We start from the raw sequence: 18,896 nt of genomic DNA, 5'->3' as shown, positions 1-18,896 counted from the left end.
TCCAAAAAGATGCATATTCTTTTTTATAAGTTGACCTCTAACTCTTCAAATAAAAAAAATATCTAACCTGTCCAGAGTGGACCTGGAGGCCTGTAAGACCAGAACTTGGAGGCATATTGTATTTTTTTCTTCATTTATGTTAATAACATCCAAAAAGATGCATATTTTGTTTTTTAGTTGATCTCTAACTCTTCAAACAGATATTTAATTTTTTTTACTTGTCTAGAAACCACCTTCCAGATAGCCTGCAGCACCTGAACCTGAGACCTATCCAAAAAATGATTAAATATATGTGAAATACTAACCAAAAGTAAACTTTTATCCTAAATAACCTATAATCTCACATTAATACCTAGCCTAATAATCACAGAGTAAGTCCCTTATATGTTAAATTGCTTTGATAACAGCTATGCTTTGAGTTTTTATTGATGATGTTTATACTATGTATTACTTAATAATTCTAAAGTCCGATACTATATCATACTATACGAGTTTAAAAACATATACTATATGGATTTTAAAAATATACTATAAAAATACTATATTTTTTTTTGTTTTGAAGTGGTCGCCCTGCATATACAGGGCGACCACTGCATACTATATATACTATTTATACTATATAGGATGAATTTGGATACTATATCATACTATATGACCAAAATTTACTATATATACTATATATTATTACCTTTACTTGATCAAAATTTACTATACATATATACTATATAATATTACATTTATATAACAAAAAACGAATATTGTCAGTTTTGTGACAACTCCTCTTAAGGAGCGTTTTGTCACATTTTCACAGTAGGTCTTCTTCTATTTCTAGCCCCTGCAGGGGGCTCCAAAGATACTGTGATACGACAAAAATGCATAAAGCTCTACAGTAAAAAAGAGATGAAGAAAATGCTTTAAAATATATTTTTGTTTGTGATTATGATTTAAATATCAGTTATTTTTCATAGAATTAACTTAAGGGTGAGGGGGAAGTTTTACCACTTTCGCTTACTCCGTGATTATTAGGCTAGGTATTAATGTGAGACTATAGGTTATTTAGGATAAAAGTTTACTTTTGGGTAGTAGTTCACTTATATTTATTATTTTTTTTTGGATAAGTTTCCAGGTTCAGGTGCTGCAGGCTAAAAGGTGGTTTCTGGACAGGTAATAAAATTGTAAAATTTAGAGATCAACTTATTAAACATATATGCATCTTTCAGGATGTTATTAACATATCCGAAGAAAAAAATTAAAATTGGCCTCCAAGTTCTGATCCTGCAGGCCACCAGGTCCACTCTGGACTGGTAAAAATTCAAATCTTTTGTTTGAAGAGTAAGAGGTTAACCTATAAAACAGAATATGCATCTTTTTGGATGTTATCAACATATCTGAAAAAAATTGAAAATTAGCCCCCAGGGTCAAGCCCTGCAGGCCTCCAGGTCCACTCTGGACAGATAAAAAATCAAATTTCTTATTCTAAGAGTTAGAAGTCAACTTATAAAACAGAATATGTATTTAAATTTTTTTTATCTTCTTAACATATCTGGAAAAAATATATAAATCAGCCTCCAAGTTCAGGTCCTGCAGGCTTTTAGGTCCACTCTGAACAGGTAAACAATCAAATTTCTTATATGAAGAGTTAGAGGTCTATTTGCATAACAGAATATGCATTTATTTGGATAATATTAACACATCGGGATCTAAGTTCAGGTTTATTCAGGACAGGTAAAAGACTCAAATTTCTTATTTTTAGAGTTCAAGTTCAGGCCTCCTGGTTTTCTCTGGACAGAGTCTACATGGAAGCCTGAAGCACCTGGACCTGGAGGTCAATTGTATTTTTTCTTCAGATATGTAAATAACATCTAAAAAGATGCTAATGGTGTTTTATAAACTAACCTCTTACTACATAAATAAGAAATTTTGATTTTTACCTGTCCAGAGTCCACCTGGAGGCCTGCAGCATCAAAACCTGAAGGTCGATTGTCATTTTTTCTTTAAACAAATAGTTACTATAAACTTATGTTGTTTAATAAACCTCTAACTCCTTAAATTTAAAATTTTTATTTATTTGTGTCCAGAGTCCACCTGAAGGCCTGCAGCTCCTAAACCTGAAGGCCAATTATATTTTTTCCTTCAAATATATAAAGAACATCCAAATATAAGCTCATTTTGTTTGACAAATATACAATTAACTGTTCAATTGAGGGAAGTTTGATTTTTACTTGTCCACAGTCTGCAGGACCAGAACTTAGAGGTCGATTTTAATTTTTTTCTTCAGTTATGTTATGTTAATCCAAAGAGATGCATATTCTTTTTTATAAGTTGACCTCTAACTCTTCAAGTAAGAAATTTGAATTTTTTACCTGTCCAGAGTGGACATGGAGGCCTACAGGACCGGAACTTGGAGGCCGATTAAATTTTTTTCTTCAGATATGTTAATAGCATTCAAAAAGATGCATGTTCTGTTTTATTAGTTGGCCTCTAAAACTTCAAATAAAAACAAGGATGACAACATCCATAAGTAGCGAAGCACCAAAATTATGTATAATAATTTAAAGATTAGCTGTCAAAAACATGTACAATTGGGGAAAAATCACGAAACCTTTTCAACATTTGTTTTTTTAATTTTAATACTTATACATCAGTTCTATGACTAACAGACTGACGGTCAAAGTAAATTACATACTGGATGCTCAAAACAATGGGAAATTTAATTTTGATATTTTAATTTTTAAAAATTTGGAAATTGGACCATAAACACTAAAGATATGAGGAAAATTTTTTTAAAAATATAAAAATAGCCCAAAACCTGCAAAAAGGCAGTCTGACCCCATTGATCTTTTCTTGAAAAGAAAGGAAATTTAATTTTGATATCTTAAACTGAAAAAATTTTGGAAATTGGACCATAAACACCTAAGATATGCAGGGCGACCACTGCATACTATATATACTATTTATACTATATAGGATGAATTTGGATACTATATCATACTATATGACAAAAAATTACTACATATACTATATAATTTCACCTTTATTTGACCAAAATTTACTATATATACTATATAATATTACATTTATATAACAAAAAACGAATATTGTCAGTTTTGCGATAACGCCTCTTAAGGTGTGTTTTGTCTTATTTTCACATCTGGTTTTCTCCTATTTCTAGCCCCTGCGGGGGGCTCTAGCCCTGCGGGGCAACCAATGACCTTTATCTTATCTAACCTAACCTTCAATAACTTATCAAAAGATACTGTGATACGACAAAAATAAAGCTCTACAGTAAGAAAGAGATGAAGAAAATCCATTAAAATATTTTATTGTTTGTGATTGTGTTTTAAATATCAGTTCTTTTTCATTATAGAATTAACTAAAGGTGGAGGGAAAAGTTTTGCCACTTTCACTTACTCCATGATTATTAGGCTAGGTATTAATGTAAGACTAAAGGTTATTTGGGATAAAAGTTTACTTTTGGGTAATAGTTCACTAATATTGATTGATTTTTTGGATAGGTCTCCAGGTTCAGGTGCTGCAGGCTGGAAGGTGGTTTCTGGACAGGTAAAAAAATTTAAAATTTTGTTTGAAGAGTTAGAGATCAACTTATTAAACAAAATACCTATGCACCTTTTTGGATTTTATTAACATACTAATCCGAAGAAATAAATAAATTAGGCCTCCAAGTTCTGGTCCTGCAGGCCTCCAGGTTCACTCTGGACAGGTAAAAAATCTAATTTCTTATTTTAGGAGTTAGAGGTCCACTTATAAAACAGAATATGTACCTTTTTGGATGTTACTAACAATTTTGAAGAAAAAATTAAAATCGACCCCCAAGTTCAGGTCTTGCAGGCCTCCAGGTCTACTCTGGACAGGTAATCAATCAAATTTCTTATATGACGAGTTAGAGTTAAATTTATATAACAGAATATGAATTTATTTGGATAATATTAACATATCAGCCTCCAAGTTAAGGTTCACTCAGGACAGCTAAAATATTCAAATTTCTTATTTGAAGAGTGAAGAGGTCAGAATATTCATCTATTTGGATGTTATTAACATATCTGAAGAACAAAATAAAATTGTCCATCAAGTTCAGGACCTGTTGGCCTCCAGGTCTTCTCTGAGGTCTGAAGTCTTCTCTGGAGGCCTGCAGCACCTGTACCTGGAGAGCAAGTGTATTTTTTCTTCTGTTATGTAAATAACGTCTAAAAAAATGCTTATGGTGTTTTAAAAACTAACCTTTAACTCTATAAATAGGAAAATTTTGATTTTTACCTGTCCAGAGTCCACCTTGAGGCCTGCAGCACATTAATATAGAGGTCAATTGTCATTTTTTCTTTAAACACATAAATAACATCTAAAAAGATGCCTATGTTGTCTAATAAACTTCTTAAATAAAAAAATGATTTTATACCTGTCCAGAGTCCACCTGGAGGCCTGCAGCACCTAAACCTGAAGGCCAAATTTTTTTCCTTCAAATATATAAATAACATCCAAATATAAGCTCATTTTTTAACAAATATACCATTAACTGTTCAAGTAAGAAGTCCCTGTCCAAAGTCCACCTAAGGCTCTGCAGCACCTGAACCTGGAGGCTAAATGTCATTTTTTCTTCAAATATGTAAAAAAAAATATTCAAATACTCGTTTAAAATTTTACCTCTAACTCTTCAAACAAAAAATTAAATTTTACCTGTCCAGAGTAGACCTGGAGGCCTGCATGACCAGAACTTGGAGGTCGATTTTAATTTTTTCTTCATTAATGTTCATAACATCCAAAAAGATGCATATTCTGCTTTATATGTTGACCTCTAACTCTTCAAGTTAAAAAAAATTGATTTATAACCTGTCCAGAGTGGACCTGGAGGCCTTCAAGGCCAGAACTTGAAGGCCTATCTTAATTTTTTCTTCAGATATGTTAATAACATCCAAAATTATGCATATTCTGTTTAATAAGTTGATCTCTAACTCTTCAAACAGAAATTTTCATTTTTTTTACTTGTTCAGAAACCAACTAGCCTGCAGCACCTGAACCTGGAGACCTATCTAAAAATGATTAAATATGCATGAAATACTACACACAAAAGTAAACTTTTATCCCAAATAACCTATAGTCTCTAATTAATACTTAGTCTAATAATCACAGATTAAGCGAAAGTGGCAAAACTTCCCCCCCCCCACCCCCTCCTTATATGTGAAATTGCTTTGATAACAGCTTTGCTTTGAGTTATTATTGAATGATGTATATACCATGTATTACTAAATAATTCAAAGTCAGATACTATATCATACTATATGAGTGAAAAAAAATATACTATATATACTATATGGATAAAAAAAATATACTATAAAAATACTATATTTTTTTGGTTTTGGAGTGGTCGCCCTGGATATGGATAAAAATGTGAAAAATACAAAAATAGCCTAAAACCTGCTTAAAGGCAGTCTGACCGTCATAGTTGTTCTCTTGAAATGACAGGGAATTTTATTTTTATATCTAAAACTGAAAAAATTTTGGAAATTGGACCATAAACACCAAAGATATGGAGAAAAATGTGAAAAATACAAAAATAGCCTAAAACCTGCTAAAAAGCGGTCCGAACGCCATTGATGTTTTATAGTTAATTGGGCTCCTTAATAATGGGAATGTTGTCAAAAAATTTCAGCCTTTTATCTTTTAAAGGAGCCGAAATAAAAATTTTGTTTTATAAGTTGATCTCTAACTCTTTAAACAGAAATTTTAATTTTTTTTACCTGTCCAGAAACCACCTTCCAGATAGCCTGCAGCTCCTGAACCTGAGACCTATCCAAAAAATGATTAAATATATGTGAAATACTAACCAAAAGTAAACTTTTTTTCTATGTAACCTATAGTCTCACATTAATACCTAGCCTAATAATCACAGAGTAAGCCCCTTATATGTTAAATTGATTTGATAACAGCTATGCTTTGAGTTATTATTGATGATAATTATACTATGTATTACTAAATAACTCTAAGTCCGATACTATATCATACTATATGAGTTTTAAAAATATACTATATATACTATATGGATTTTAAAAATATACTATAAAAATACTATATTTTTTTTGTTTTGGAGTGGTCGCCCTGCATATATTTCAGTATGAAGCAGAAGTAGTTACTAATTTAAATGTTATGGTGTAAATAGATTTATACAGCGTGTCGGAGCCGTTTAATTTTGATGCGGCACCGGCTCGGGCTCCGCGGAGCCGTATCTGGAAATACGGCTCCGGCTCCTACCTTAAAATTAATATATCAATTTTTTTTTCATTATTGAATTTGATAAAATAAAATAAGTAATATAAAATATTTTGCTTTTATTTGATTAAAGCTATATAAAAGTAGAAGGATGTGTGTCTATTTGTTAAGTAACAATAGTTTTTCAGTTTATTATATGGAAATAGACCGTTGCCAAATTATAATATTACTTTAAAAAAGGGGGGGGTTTTTAATGCAACCATCTCGTAATCAATGTATAAATAGCACTTAGAATTCGAATTTCGATCTCAAATTTTGCATGAGTAATCCTTGGTAGGTCTATTTTCCCTAAATCGAACAAAAAGTTGGAAAAATAACGGCTGGCAGCTGGCGGCTCAGCCGTTTAGCCGTTTTTTGCCTATTTTCAGGGCAAATTCATCATTAATTACGTAGGAATCAACTTTTAAAAACAGATTTTTGGTTTAATTCATGTTAAATGATAGCAATAATCATTTTTTAAATTTCTAGTACCAGCTGCTAAACGGCTAGAACCGGCTGAAAACGGCTGGGAGCTGCCAAGAGTATGAAGAGTTGACATGGCATGTGACATGTCTAGGGGTAGGTTTTTATGGTTGCTGAGCTCAAAAATACTACCAAAAATAGTGTCAGCCCATCCATATGGCAGCTGGGTAACAGCTGCAGCTCAGCTGGTAGCGGCCAAGAGTAGAATGAGTAGATAGGGCTTGTAACGTGTCTAATGGTAGGTTTTTATGGGTGCTGAGCTCAAAAATACTACCAAAAATAGTGGCAGCTCAATCATATGGCAGCTGGGTAACGGCCGCTGCTGAGCTGGGAGCTGCCAAGAGTTGAATGTGTAGATAGGGCTTGTGACGTTTCTAGGGGTAGGTTTCTAGGGGTGCTAAGCTCAAAAATACTACCAAAAATAGTGGCCGCCCATCCATATGGCAGCTGGGTAACAGCTGCAGCTAACCTTGGAGCGGCCAAGAGTAGAATGAGTACATAGGGCTTGTGACATGTCTAGGGGTAGGTTTTTATGGGTGCTGAGCTCAATACTACTACCAAAAATAGTGGCCGTCCATCCATATGGCAGCTGGGTAACGGCCGCAGCTCACCTTGGAGCGGCCAAGAGTAGAATAAGTAGATAGGACTTGTGACGTGTCTAGGGGTAGGTTTTCGGAGTGCTGAGCTCAAAAATACTACCAAATATAGTGGCGGCCCATCCACATGGCAGCTGGGTAACAGCTACAGCTCAGCTAGGAGGGGCCAATAGTACAATGAGTAGATGGGGCTTGTGACGTGTCTAGAGGTAGGCTTTTATGGTTGCTTAGCTCAAAAATACTACCAAAAATAGTGGCCGCCCATCCATATGGCAGCTGGGTAACAGCTGCAGCTCAGCTGGGAGCGGCCAAAAGTAGATGAGTAGATAGGGCTTCTGATGTGTCTAGGGGTAGGTTTTAATGGACGCTGAGCACAAAAATTAGTGCCGTCCCTTCTATATGGCAGCTGGGTAATGGCCACAGCTCAGCTGTTTTTTGAGGCTTAAAAAATTTATTATTTCAGTGGAATTAAACTTCTCCCTATTAACATTTTACCTTTTTTTCATGGATATATTACTAATAACTCTTTTTAATTACTAGATTTCACTGTTTCAAGAGCTGAAAACTACCAAAAAACGGCTGAGAAAAGCTAACAATAGCCAAAAGTACATAGCATGTGACGTGTCTAGGGGTAGGTTTTTATGGGTGTTGAGCTCTAAAATACTACCAATAAAAGTTCGGGCCTGTCTCTATGGCAGCTGGGTAACAGCTACAGCTGAGCAGCAGCCCTTACCATGCTGCCATTTGGATGGGCTTTTCTATTTTTGGGAGTATTAATGAGCTTGGCACCTATAAAAACTTACACCTCTTTGACACATCACAAGCTATTTCTTTACTTGTTTACTTTTATCTGTTGGTAACTGTTCTCAGCCAATTTCAGCCGTTTTACAACTAAATCAATACATTGATAAGGTGTTGTTATTAATAATATAAAATGACAATTGTGTATTTATACTGAAATATTCAATATTTGGTTATCCTTCAATAGTCCCAATAGTCAATGAGTCTTAAATAATGGCTTACTGCTAAGCTAAGCTGTTACCCAGCTGCAATATGGATGGGCGGCCACTTTTTTTAGTAGTATTTTTGAGCTCAGCACCCATTAAAACCTACCCCTAAACTCGTCACAAGCCCTATAAACTCATTCTACTCTTGGCCGCTCCCAGCTGAGCTGCAGCTGTTACCCAGCTGCCATATTGATAGGCGGCCACTATTTTGGTAGTATTTTTGAGCTCAGCACCCAATAAAACCTATCCCTAGACACCTCATAGGCGTTATGTACTCATTCTACTCTTAGCCGCTCCCAGCTGAGCTGTAGCTTTTACCCAGCTGCCATGTGGATAGGCCGCCACTATTTTTAATAGTATTTATGAGCTCAGCACCCCTAAAAACCTACCCCTAGACACGTCAAAAGCCCTATCTACTCATTCTACTCTTGGCTGCTCCCAGCTGAGCAGCGGCCGTTACCCAGCTGCCATATGGATGAGCTGCCACTATTTTTGATAGCATTTTTGAGCTCAGCACCCCTAAAAACCTACCCCTAGACATGTCACAAGCCCTATCTACCCATTCTACTCTTGGCCGCTACCAGCTGAGCTGCAGCTGTTACCCAGCTGCCATATTGATGGGCTGCCACTATTTTTGGTAGCATTTTTGAGCTCAGCAACCATAAAAACCTACCCCTAGACATGTCACAAGCCCTATCTAAACATTCAACTCTTGGCAGCTCCCAGCTCAGCAGCGGCCGTTACCCAGCTGCCATATGATTGAGCTGCCACTATTTTTGGTAGTATTTTTGAGCTCAGCAACCATAAAAACCTACCCCTAGACATGTCACATGCCCTATCAACTATTCATACTCTTGGCAGCTCCCAGCCGTTTTCAGCCGGTTCTAGCCGTTTAGCAGCTGGTACAAGAAATTTAAAAAATGGTTATTGCTATCATTTAACATGAATTAAACCAAAAATATGTTTTAAAAAGTTGATTCCTACGTAATTAATGATGAATTTGCCCTGAAATTAGGCAAAAAACGGCTAAACGGCTGAGCCGCCAGCTGCCAGCCGTTACTTTTCCAACTTTTTGTTCGATTTAGGGAAAATAGACCTACCAAGGATTACTCATGCAAAATTTGAGGTCGAAATTCGAATTCTAAGTGCCATTTATACATTGATTACGAGATGGTTGCATTAAAAACCCCCCCCTTATTTTTAGCTAATCTGGAGCCGGAGCCGTTTTTAACGAAAAATACGGCTCCGGCTTCACCAAAAATGTTGCTGCTCCCGGCTCCGAAACGCTGGATTTATAACTTTATTTATAAATAAGCAGACACACACAGACATCCTGTCGTTTTTATACAAGGGTAAATATTCTTTACATGAACACACTGACTCGTACAGGAACAGGAACCCGTGGACCATCCCCGTTGACTCTGTCAGGTGCTGAAGTAGTGCCATTAGCCGTGGCCTTTCAGGTGGGTGTTTCACTAATTCTGTTTGTTTTAGATACTGGTGCTTTGCTTGCACTAAAAATGTCTTGTGGAGCGCAGAACCCCCCCACCCACCCACTCACCCATATTTTGAAAATAAATCAAATACAAGGGGGTTAGTTTTTGGTTTGTTTATCACTTAATGTTAGGTTATTTGGGGTACAGGGTTGCCTCTCAGGCCTAGTGCAGTGTAGGGTTTATTTCAAAATTAACGGTGAGTGGGGATGGTTCAAGCACTGCGTTTTAAAGCACTAAAATACTTATTTTGTTGATTACGTAGGTACCATTTTACTGATAAATTTACAAAAATTTGCAAAGCAACCAAAAAAATCTACTAGACGAAACGTTACGCTTGAAGTTAAAGTCAAGCTCTTATTATTTGTAGGAAGTTGTACACGCGGCATTCCGCGGACGGGATGAGACCCGTTGTATGGTGAAACAGCTGGGAGACATGATGGTTTCATTCCCCGCGGGTATTGTCTCCGTGCTGGCCTCCAACCCTTATCCAGCCCCTCTTCAGTTCAGGTACTGAATCAATTTATTTATCAATCTAAACAGTTGCTATATATGTCTATCTTTATAGCTTCCCTATATCCCCATATAGGGAGGGGGACGACTGTAAATTACACTGGAACCTAACGTTTCACAGCAACGTTATAATATTTGTAGGCTCAAAAACTTTGGATAATTTCATTAAATTGGAATTGGTTGGTTTCAGACTTGAAGTGTCTCTACTTTCCAACCAACAATTTTAATCTACAGTAGGATTATCATGATTTTTTATAAGCCTTTGAATAAATACCATTATATATTTTACATTTTACACAAATTACCTAAAATTCCAAAATTTTGATTCTGTTTCAAGGGTGTATATTCTGCACAAGATTCATTTTTTCCCCTGCTGCAAATTTTTTTATTATTTCCCCTCCTAGTTTTTTCCAGCAAGGAAGGGGATAAAATGGAAAAATATTTTCAAAACTCTTTATTTTATTCATGTTATCCCCCCTTCCACATTTTCTTTTAGTTTTTTTCACTAAAGAGGGGAGAAAAACGAAAAAAATGCTTTTAGTTCTCTTAATTTTTACATTTTTTCCCTCAAACACATATTTTTTTTTACCCCCACCCCTCAGCAGGTTCAAATTTGCAGAATATATACACCCCTGCTCTGTTTTCGTCATTTGCATGATTTTAAGAACCTCTAAAACATTGGTCTCCAAGATATAAACTTTCTTATTTTAGGATTAAGAATTCTGGTCGGCTAGAATCCGTGCTTCCAAACAAACAGTTGATAACCAAACTAAAGAATTTGTGTACAGATGATATGCTAGTCTTTGAATTTAATATGGCAAATTTACAGGTTACAATTTTTAGATCATGGAAAAAAATCAAATTGCAAATTTCGTTGTATTTTCACAGTAGCTTTTGATAGGTTATTTTAGGTTAGGTTAGGTAAATGTTAATGATTGCCCTGCAGGGTTGGAAATTGGCCTGGCATGATTAGAGCCCCACGCAGGGGCTAGAAAGAGGAGAAAACTACTGTGAAATTCGACGAAACCCGCTAATTTGTTTTCTGGGATAATCTTTTTTGTATTTATTATTAACTTTAGTCAGGTTAGGTTAGGTTATATTGGGTACAGGGTAGCCTCGCAAGGGTTATGTGCAATAAGAGAGAAAATACCATCTCCCTACCTTATTTTTAATTAATTTTTTTTTTAGATTGTTAGGTCCTCACTAAGCCTTCTTGATTTCTCATTAGATGGTATATTTACCCTCCCCAAAAGAGTATAAACCTTTCCTGAGACATCAAAATCCTCACTTTTAAAGAGGATCATTTTGGTCTAGCAGTTCCCGAGATATTTTGCTACACACAGACAGACATCCTTTTAAAATATAATTAACATGGTTTGTTTGCTGGAAAAATTGTTATTTTAGATGAAATAAGCATGCCGTTTTGTTTTGAAAAATAATATAAGCTACCAGGGGCGTCCAAGCTTTTTTTTTTGGGGGGGGGGGGTATTTACCCCCTCAAAATTGTTTTAGGGGGGGGGTTAAATTCCCACATTTCAATGGCTGGGGGTGCCTACAGCACCCCATAGGTAGGGGTTAATTTTAAATCGGGGGAGTAAAATAAAAAATATTTTAGGGGGGGTAATCATCCCTTTACATTCCCCCCCTTGGACGTCCTTGGAAGCTACCTAACAATCTTGTTTTTAAAACTTCAAGATTTTACAGTTCATTAAAAGATTTTTAAACCAAACAAAAATGACGAACTGTTTTTATTTAGGAATTATTGAACAAACAGATCCTCGTGAATCCGGCAGCTAGTTATTTCAATATAGACATTCTCAAATATCAGATCACTCCGGACACTGGTGCTAAATCTTGCCCATTGCAGGTACATATATTAATTTTACATCTTTTTAGTTTGAAATTTCTCTTTAAGTAATAATGTATTACTTGTCTTATTGTGTCCGCCATTTTTTTGGAAATTGAATGTTTTTTTCAACACTGCAGATTGTTACACTTTGACTCATCCGTGAAATTTTCTACCTTCCAAACCAATCGAATCGTGCAAATTTAATTGATGGTTTCTGATATAGGTTTAACTGGGAGGGAGGGGACATTCACATCGAGATGTGTATATAACACTAGTCCCTTAAAGTTTTCTTATTCGTTGGCCTAACAATTTAGGAACTTTTATTGAGTTTTAAAGCTAGGTGTTCGAACGTTTCAACCACTAATTAAAGTCTACAGAACAACTTTTGCGACTTTGATTGGTTGTTTCATTAAGTTAAGCGTCAGAACGTTTCAACCACTGCTTGTAGTTTACAGAAATGTTAATTTTCGGGTTGTACATCAATTTATCAGCCATTGTCTTATCCCTTTAGATTACTGAATTAAATAAGGCTCCTAATGCTATGTTATAATAGTTATTTTCTCTTATCGTATTATAAACAGCTTTCCGCGGATATAAAATACACAATTTTTTTTAGCCCTTGCCTTCGGCTATCTTATGATTGTACAAATGAACATAAAGTATAGAATAGAATTCTTGGATATATATTATATAACCATAATTTCTCTATTTTTGCTCAGATGGTCTCCTATTGGAAATGTGAGGACGACCACACGGACCTACGGCTGGACTACAAGTACAATGGGGCTGCGATGGCCCGCACCACTCCCCTCAGCAACCTAACCTTGGCCGTTCCTGTGGATGGTGGGGTGGTCAACATGACCAGCCAACCTAAGGGTTCTTGGTAAGTCACGTGTTAACACTTTCTTATTCGTTGGCTTTACAACTTCGGGGACTATTGAATTTTTAATGATTGGTTTATTAAGTTAAGTGTTCAAACGTTCCAACCTTTAATTTTACACTATAGAAAAGGTAATTTTGTGTATCATCATTCGGGACGTACACCAATTTATTGGCTATTATCTTATCCCTTTAGATCCCTGGGAGCTTGTGCTGTTTTAATAATATGCGGTTCTCATGATTTGATAATGTTATATATTCGGACATCTTGAGTTCTCTATTGGTCTTCAAAAAACAAATCCAATTAATGTTACAAATACAGAAGATTAAGTACAATACATTTATAATTACTACTCCAAATCTGCATTACCATTAAGTAGTCATCCTTGTTGTTTTTAGGCATTCCGACAGTCAACGGGCCATGTGGAAGCTTCCTGAAGTTAGCGGGAGCCAGCATAACTGCATAGGATCCATACGGGCCAGGTTCCAGCTCTCCAAGGGACCTGGAGCCCAGGGCACCGTGGCTGCACAGTTTAACTGTGAGGTAGGTTTATCCAATCAATTTAATTGGTAAACTAAATTAATGCGGCTGTCATATATTTTATTAGCGTCTACGCCCCCTTTAGGCCTCTAGGGGTCCTTAAGGCGTTATTGGGGGTGGGGGGTGGTTCAACTCACCCCCTTTCAATAGATCATGATGTATTAAAAAGAAAAAGTTTCGGCACCCTTGTAGGAAATTAAACCAGTAAGTCATACAATTGCGTCGACTAGTGGGACTTTATGAATATTTTTTTTATATTTTTGGCGATTTCGCTTAAGATGGTGGTATTATACCCTTCCCCAAAATAGCTTCTAACCTTTCCAGGACCTATGAGAAGCTACACTGCAAAGTTTCCGCCATTAGTGAGATCCTTCGATACAGACAGACAAAGAAAGACACACGTTAGAGATTCTTTTACTTTATTATAAAGTAGCATAATTTAAAACAAAATATTATATTTTTAGGGAACCACTCTTTCTGGAGTAGAATTCGAGCTTGCAGGGTCTGGCTACAGGGTCTCCCTTGTTAAACGAAGATTTGTGTCAGGTATGGTAACCAGGGTGGGAGTGGACAATGGGCAGTTTTTTTATTCGTTGGAAAACTAACTTTGGGGACTTTTATTGAATGTTAATGGGTTGGTTTATTAAAATGAGTGGCCAAACTTTTCAACCACTAATTGTAATCTACAGAAGGGTGAATATTGTGTATCATCAATAGAGAAATATATCAATTTATCGGCCATTGTCTTGTCCCTTTAGATCCCTATCTCAACAATATTGGGAGTTTTTCTCAAAGTGCCTAGTTGAGCAAAGAATCCCCTACCCCCTTATTTTAAAATAAATTCAAAACAAGGGTATGTTTTATTAGTTACAGATTTAGGATATCGTAGATATAAGCCCCTCAGGGGGTTTGCATAATGAAACAAAACTACTCTCCCCTACCCCTTCCCTTATTTCAATTTATTTTAAAAATAAAGGGGAAAGGAGGATTCTGTGCTTGCTAGGCAGTTTGAAAGAAAGTAACGCAATATTTACTTTTGATTTTAGCATAAAGTGTAATAAGTCAGTTAAGCTTATAAAACCCCAAAATTAACTTCATAATATTTCATCAAATAATTAAATAAAGTTTTTTTGGGGAATCTTTCTTCTAAACACCTAAAATGATTATATTTTTTACTTAAAATTTATCTGAACATACCATTACCTACCTACCTACAGACTTAATTGTATTATTATTATTGCTTATACAGGTTTGTTTTTTTAATAGGACAAAAGTATTGCTTAATATAAACCACTTGCCATTGACAGAAATTAATAATCTATATCTTAATTTCTTCATTGGGTTGGGGCAATTTGTATAAGAAATAATACTTGGTGGTTTTCAACAAATTATGCCTTAAAACCCGGTTATAGATTATTAATTTCTGTCAATGGCAAGTATGTTAAATTAAGCAATACTTTTGTCCTATTAAAAAACACCCTGTATATCCTTAAAAATTATGTTTTGTACATGCTTATCTTTATAAGAATGCTAATACCTACCTAAGGTTGTTATGTCTGTAAATCAACGGGTGAACTTCTAATATCTTCCGTTTGACACAGTCCGTCCATAATGGTTAGCTTCTGTGTGTGACAGGGAGGGATGGTTTATCTGAAGATAATCTATTTGCCCAAACAATTTTGCCAGTTAGAATTACAACATTCTTGCAGAAGTTCAGCCAAATGCTCATTTACACTTTTTTTCTGACTGATGGAAAGTTTTGAGGCATAATAGATTGTCCTCTGATAAATTGATCTTCCCTGGATGAGTGAGTTTTTTTTTACACAGTTAACAAATTAACATAAAATAAATAAAATTTGTAATTTGATCAAAATATATTAATTTTTAACATATGGTTTATTGAGTTTATAAATTAGCTTTTTATGACTAGCTAACAATATCTTATAGTAACATTAATAATAGCTCTAAAAACGTAATTTTGTACTCACTGGTTACAATGATATCGTATTGTTTTCTTTGAAGGTTTGAAAGTGTTTACGTAGGTAGTAACAATTATCCTGCATATAATATCTTATGACTAATCCATTCCAGAAACCAATTTAAAGGAAGATTTCTATGATTACAGAACAGATCTATAGTATTGATGAATATACAGATATCTACCTCCCTCCCTTTTCAATACCCTTTTCGTCTGCTACCAAATTGTCTGCTACTTGGCTGTGTAAATATAACTGACACCATTGGTTGATTATCAATGACCCAATTGAGAGTCGGCACAAGGACACTGCGATGGGGAGATACAGTTATTTAACCCCTTCTTCCTCTAGTGTTTTACTGTAATATTACAAAAATAACTAGGATGATAACATCCATAATTAGTGATTCACAGAATCACATTTCATTAACATTTTAGTGTAATCTTATAAAAAAGATCAGAGTAATTCCAATTGCTGTTATGGAAAGACAGAAGTTTGACGGGCATATTGACTTACAGAGTAGTTTTGTTACCCCCCCCCCCCCCCCAAAGAATAAAAAGGAGGTAACCTGAAATTATATCAATTTATTTTTTTTTATTTTAGGAAAATATATTTGTGAGGGTGACCCAGCAATGGATAATAACAGGTATAATCATTCAAGTAATATGATGTAGTATTTGTATAACACTACTTATTAAACACTGATACTCAATATCTTGCGCCTAAATACTTCTTAAAGTCACCCACATTGACACAAAATCACACACCAAGTTCTAATGCTTTATTATATAAATACATTTTCTTAACATCTAACGAGTATATATATAGTACTTCTGCTTTACTGTTCTTCTATTTTCTCTAAAGTCTTATAGCAGATATATAAACTGAAAACCTAAAAACAACAGGTGATTTAATTCATCAAATTAATTCCATTTATAATTGTCAAAAATTTGGATGTTTTTGTGCCGTAATGTTGGCGTTGTTATAACTAAATGGAAGTGGTTAAGAAATGGGGCGAAAGGAGGAAGTAGGTTGTGTGGAATTTTTCCCTTAGAATTGTTTGTTAGAATTCCGATCCCTTGTCCCTGACAAATAAGAAGACAGCAAGCAAAAAAAAAGATATTTATAAAAGATTTATTTATTAATTTAGATATGCCGCGCCCCCATCAAATGTGGAATACTGAGAGAGGAATAAATCTACAAAAATAAGACATTTAAACGTACTGAAAATATAATTATAGTTATCTTTAATAAAACATATAAGAAATTGTAGAATGTAATTAATATGGAACTAAGCAGCTTAAGATTTTTTTGTTTATAATTTGTAATTTTTAAGCCCCTTTAAAAAGTTTCTAAAAGTAATCAAAATAGCATTTTTTTAAAGTAATCTTTCATTTTAGCAATATTTGCGAAAAAAAAACCTATTTTTTGACATTTTGATGTTCTACCTAAAAAATAAGTCACTTTTTTGTTTTGAAAGAAAACCTATGAAATTATATTGTTTATATATAGTTAGATAATATAAGTGAAGAATTGCTTATAAGAAAGATTGGCCCTATTTCAAATTGAGGTTTTGGTCAATTGTGGTTTTATTGGGTGTATGTTTAAGAAGCATATTGTAAATGTTATTGTTTTAAGCTTAGATTTCATAATTTTCTATATGATTTTAATCAGGACAAACAAATATTCACTTATGTATGGGTATACAATGTTTTCTGACATAACATAAGAAAAAAGTATGTTATAATTTACTTTAATTTAATCTTTGTCTGTCTTGTTTACTAGGTTTTCATTATGGTTTCAATTTTATATAATAGAAACAAAATCAAATGAGTAGATTAAAATATGCAAAAAGTAACTATTATGGCCCTAAACCAGTTTTCAATCCAACTGTTCCAATGCCTGTCGGATAAAGTTAATATTTTAAAATATCTTTTAATTTCTAGATTTAATAGCAATAAAACAAAAATAATAGTAATACTTAAATAAAGTTATAAATAGTTAAATGAAAAACAAACCAACATTAGGATCAACTGCAGTTCACGGTAAAATATTCCTGGTAACGAATATTTCCAAAAATATATTAATTTTAAAGGCTGCTAGCTGCCAAACGGCTTAACGTACAGATCATACCTACACACCATTTTAATCGGCATACAAATAATCTTAAATAGCCAAGATCCAACGATGCACAGGGAAAGCTTCACGTAAGAAAAAACGCGTAAAATAGGTCTTTTTCGCGCATTTCTCTGCACTGCGAGATAATTATGCATTATTGATTTATGGCTACTTTAGATTATTTGTAGGCCTTCTTATGCCGGCCGCTTAAAACAGTGTGCGGGCATAATCTTTACATTCAGCTGTTTGGCAGCTAGCAGCCTTTAAAATTAATAGATTTTTAGAAATATTCGTTACCAGAAATATTTTACCGTGAACTGCAGTTGATCCTAACATTTAACTATTCTTTCTTAAAATTAACAAAGCCTTAAAACTGGAATATATTCTCATTAATCAAGAAACAACGTAAAAATATACAATTTACAAATATTATATGTTTAAAATAATAGTTTTTTCACACTGTCCTGTAGTGCAATAAGTTAAAAGCAGAATAAATGTACCCCAAAATTGTAATGAACAATTTCATCCCTTATTTTTAAAAATTGTGATATAGTTTTGACACAATAATTTGCAGTCTATAGTTCTCTTCATCCCTGAAAAAAAGATCTTACTTGATATTTCAAAAAGCAATGTTTAATACCAATCAATTGAATTATGATTGGTTAGTTCCAAACATTATGATTTGATTTACAGAAGGGGTAATTTGGTCATTTATTTATATTAATTTATCGTCCATTGTCTTATCCTTTTAGATTCTTGAATATATTTAAAAATGCTAATTTGGTTCTATTTTGGTGTCATGGCTAAATGTCTAGATTTCATTACAGAACAGTGTGATTTCAATTAATGCCTTCAATAATATCTCTATAATAATAGAATACCTCATATACATGTTGTTTAAGAGTAATGTCGTTGTTATTGGAGTTTTCAGTACCTAGTTAATATAATAATTAAAATTTCTTTGAATATGTTCACAAATTGATTAAGAAAAAAAATAGATGGGAGGTTATATTTATTTATCGCATCGTATTACAGGCACCTATCTGCGAATATTAAAATGAATAATTATAAGATTAAAACCAGTTTTGTCAGCCAAGACTTTATTCATATTAATATTCTTGGAATACTGGCTATAATACGATTCGATATATGACTTTTCAGTATGGCTTAGAACCGGTTG

The 18,896-nt window shown here is 34.2% G+C and overlaps 1 protein-coding gene across 6 annotated transcripts in view; it reads left to right on the top strand.

Moving 5' to 3' along the window:
- LOC145305236 (F-BAR domain only protein 2) overlaps positions 1–18,621 on the top strand; it is a 65,384-nt gene extending 46,763 nt beyond the window's left edge. For 4 of the 6 annotated variants that reach the window (XM_080146833.1, XM_080146831.1, XM_080146832.1 and 1 more), the window contains 9 exons: positions 9,740–9,810; positions 10,211–10,350; positions 11,065–11,182; positions 12,110–12,220; positions 12,922–13,085; positions 13,481–13,625; positions 14,087–14,168; positions 16,202–16,244; positions 16,749–17,189. In XM_080146833.1, coding sequence (XP_080002959.1) covers positions 9,740–9,810; positions 10,211–10,350; positions 11,065–11,182; positions 12,110–12,220; positions 12,922–13,085; positions 13,481–13,625; positions 14,087–14,168; positions 16,202–16,244; positions 16,749–16,782 — 908 coding nt within the window. In that variant the 3' untranslated portion in view covers positions 16,783–17,189. Of the gene's footprint in view, positions 1–9,739; positions 9,811–10,210; positions 10,351–11,064; positions 11,183–12,109; positions 12,221–12,921; positions 13,086–13,480; positions 13,626–14,086; positions 14,169–16,201; positions 16,245–16,748; positions 17,190–17,272 lie in introns of those variants that run through there. The other 2 variants (XR_013874538.1, XR_013874537.1) reach the window with 2 other exon arrangements.
- The last annotated feature ends 275 nt before the right edge of the window (positions 18,622–18,896 follow it).

This window comes from Acartia tonsa, chromosome 14, assembly GCF_053477335.1.
Source record: "Acartia tonsa isolate MP-2025a chromosome 14, ASM5347733v1, whole genome shotgun sequence".
Lineage (NCBI taxonomy): Eukaryota > Metazoa > Arthropoda > Copepoda > Calanoida > Acartiidae > Acartia > Acartia tonsa.
The sequence above is the reverse complement of the archived record's forward strand: the minus strand, read 5'-3'. Positions and strand labels throughout refer to the sequence as shown.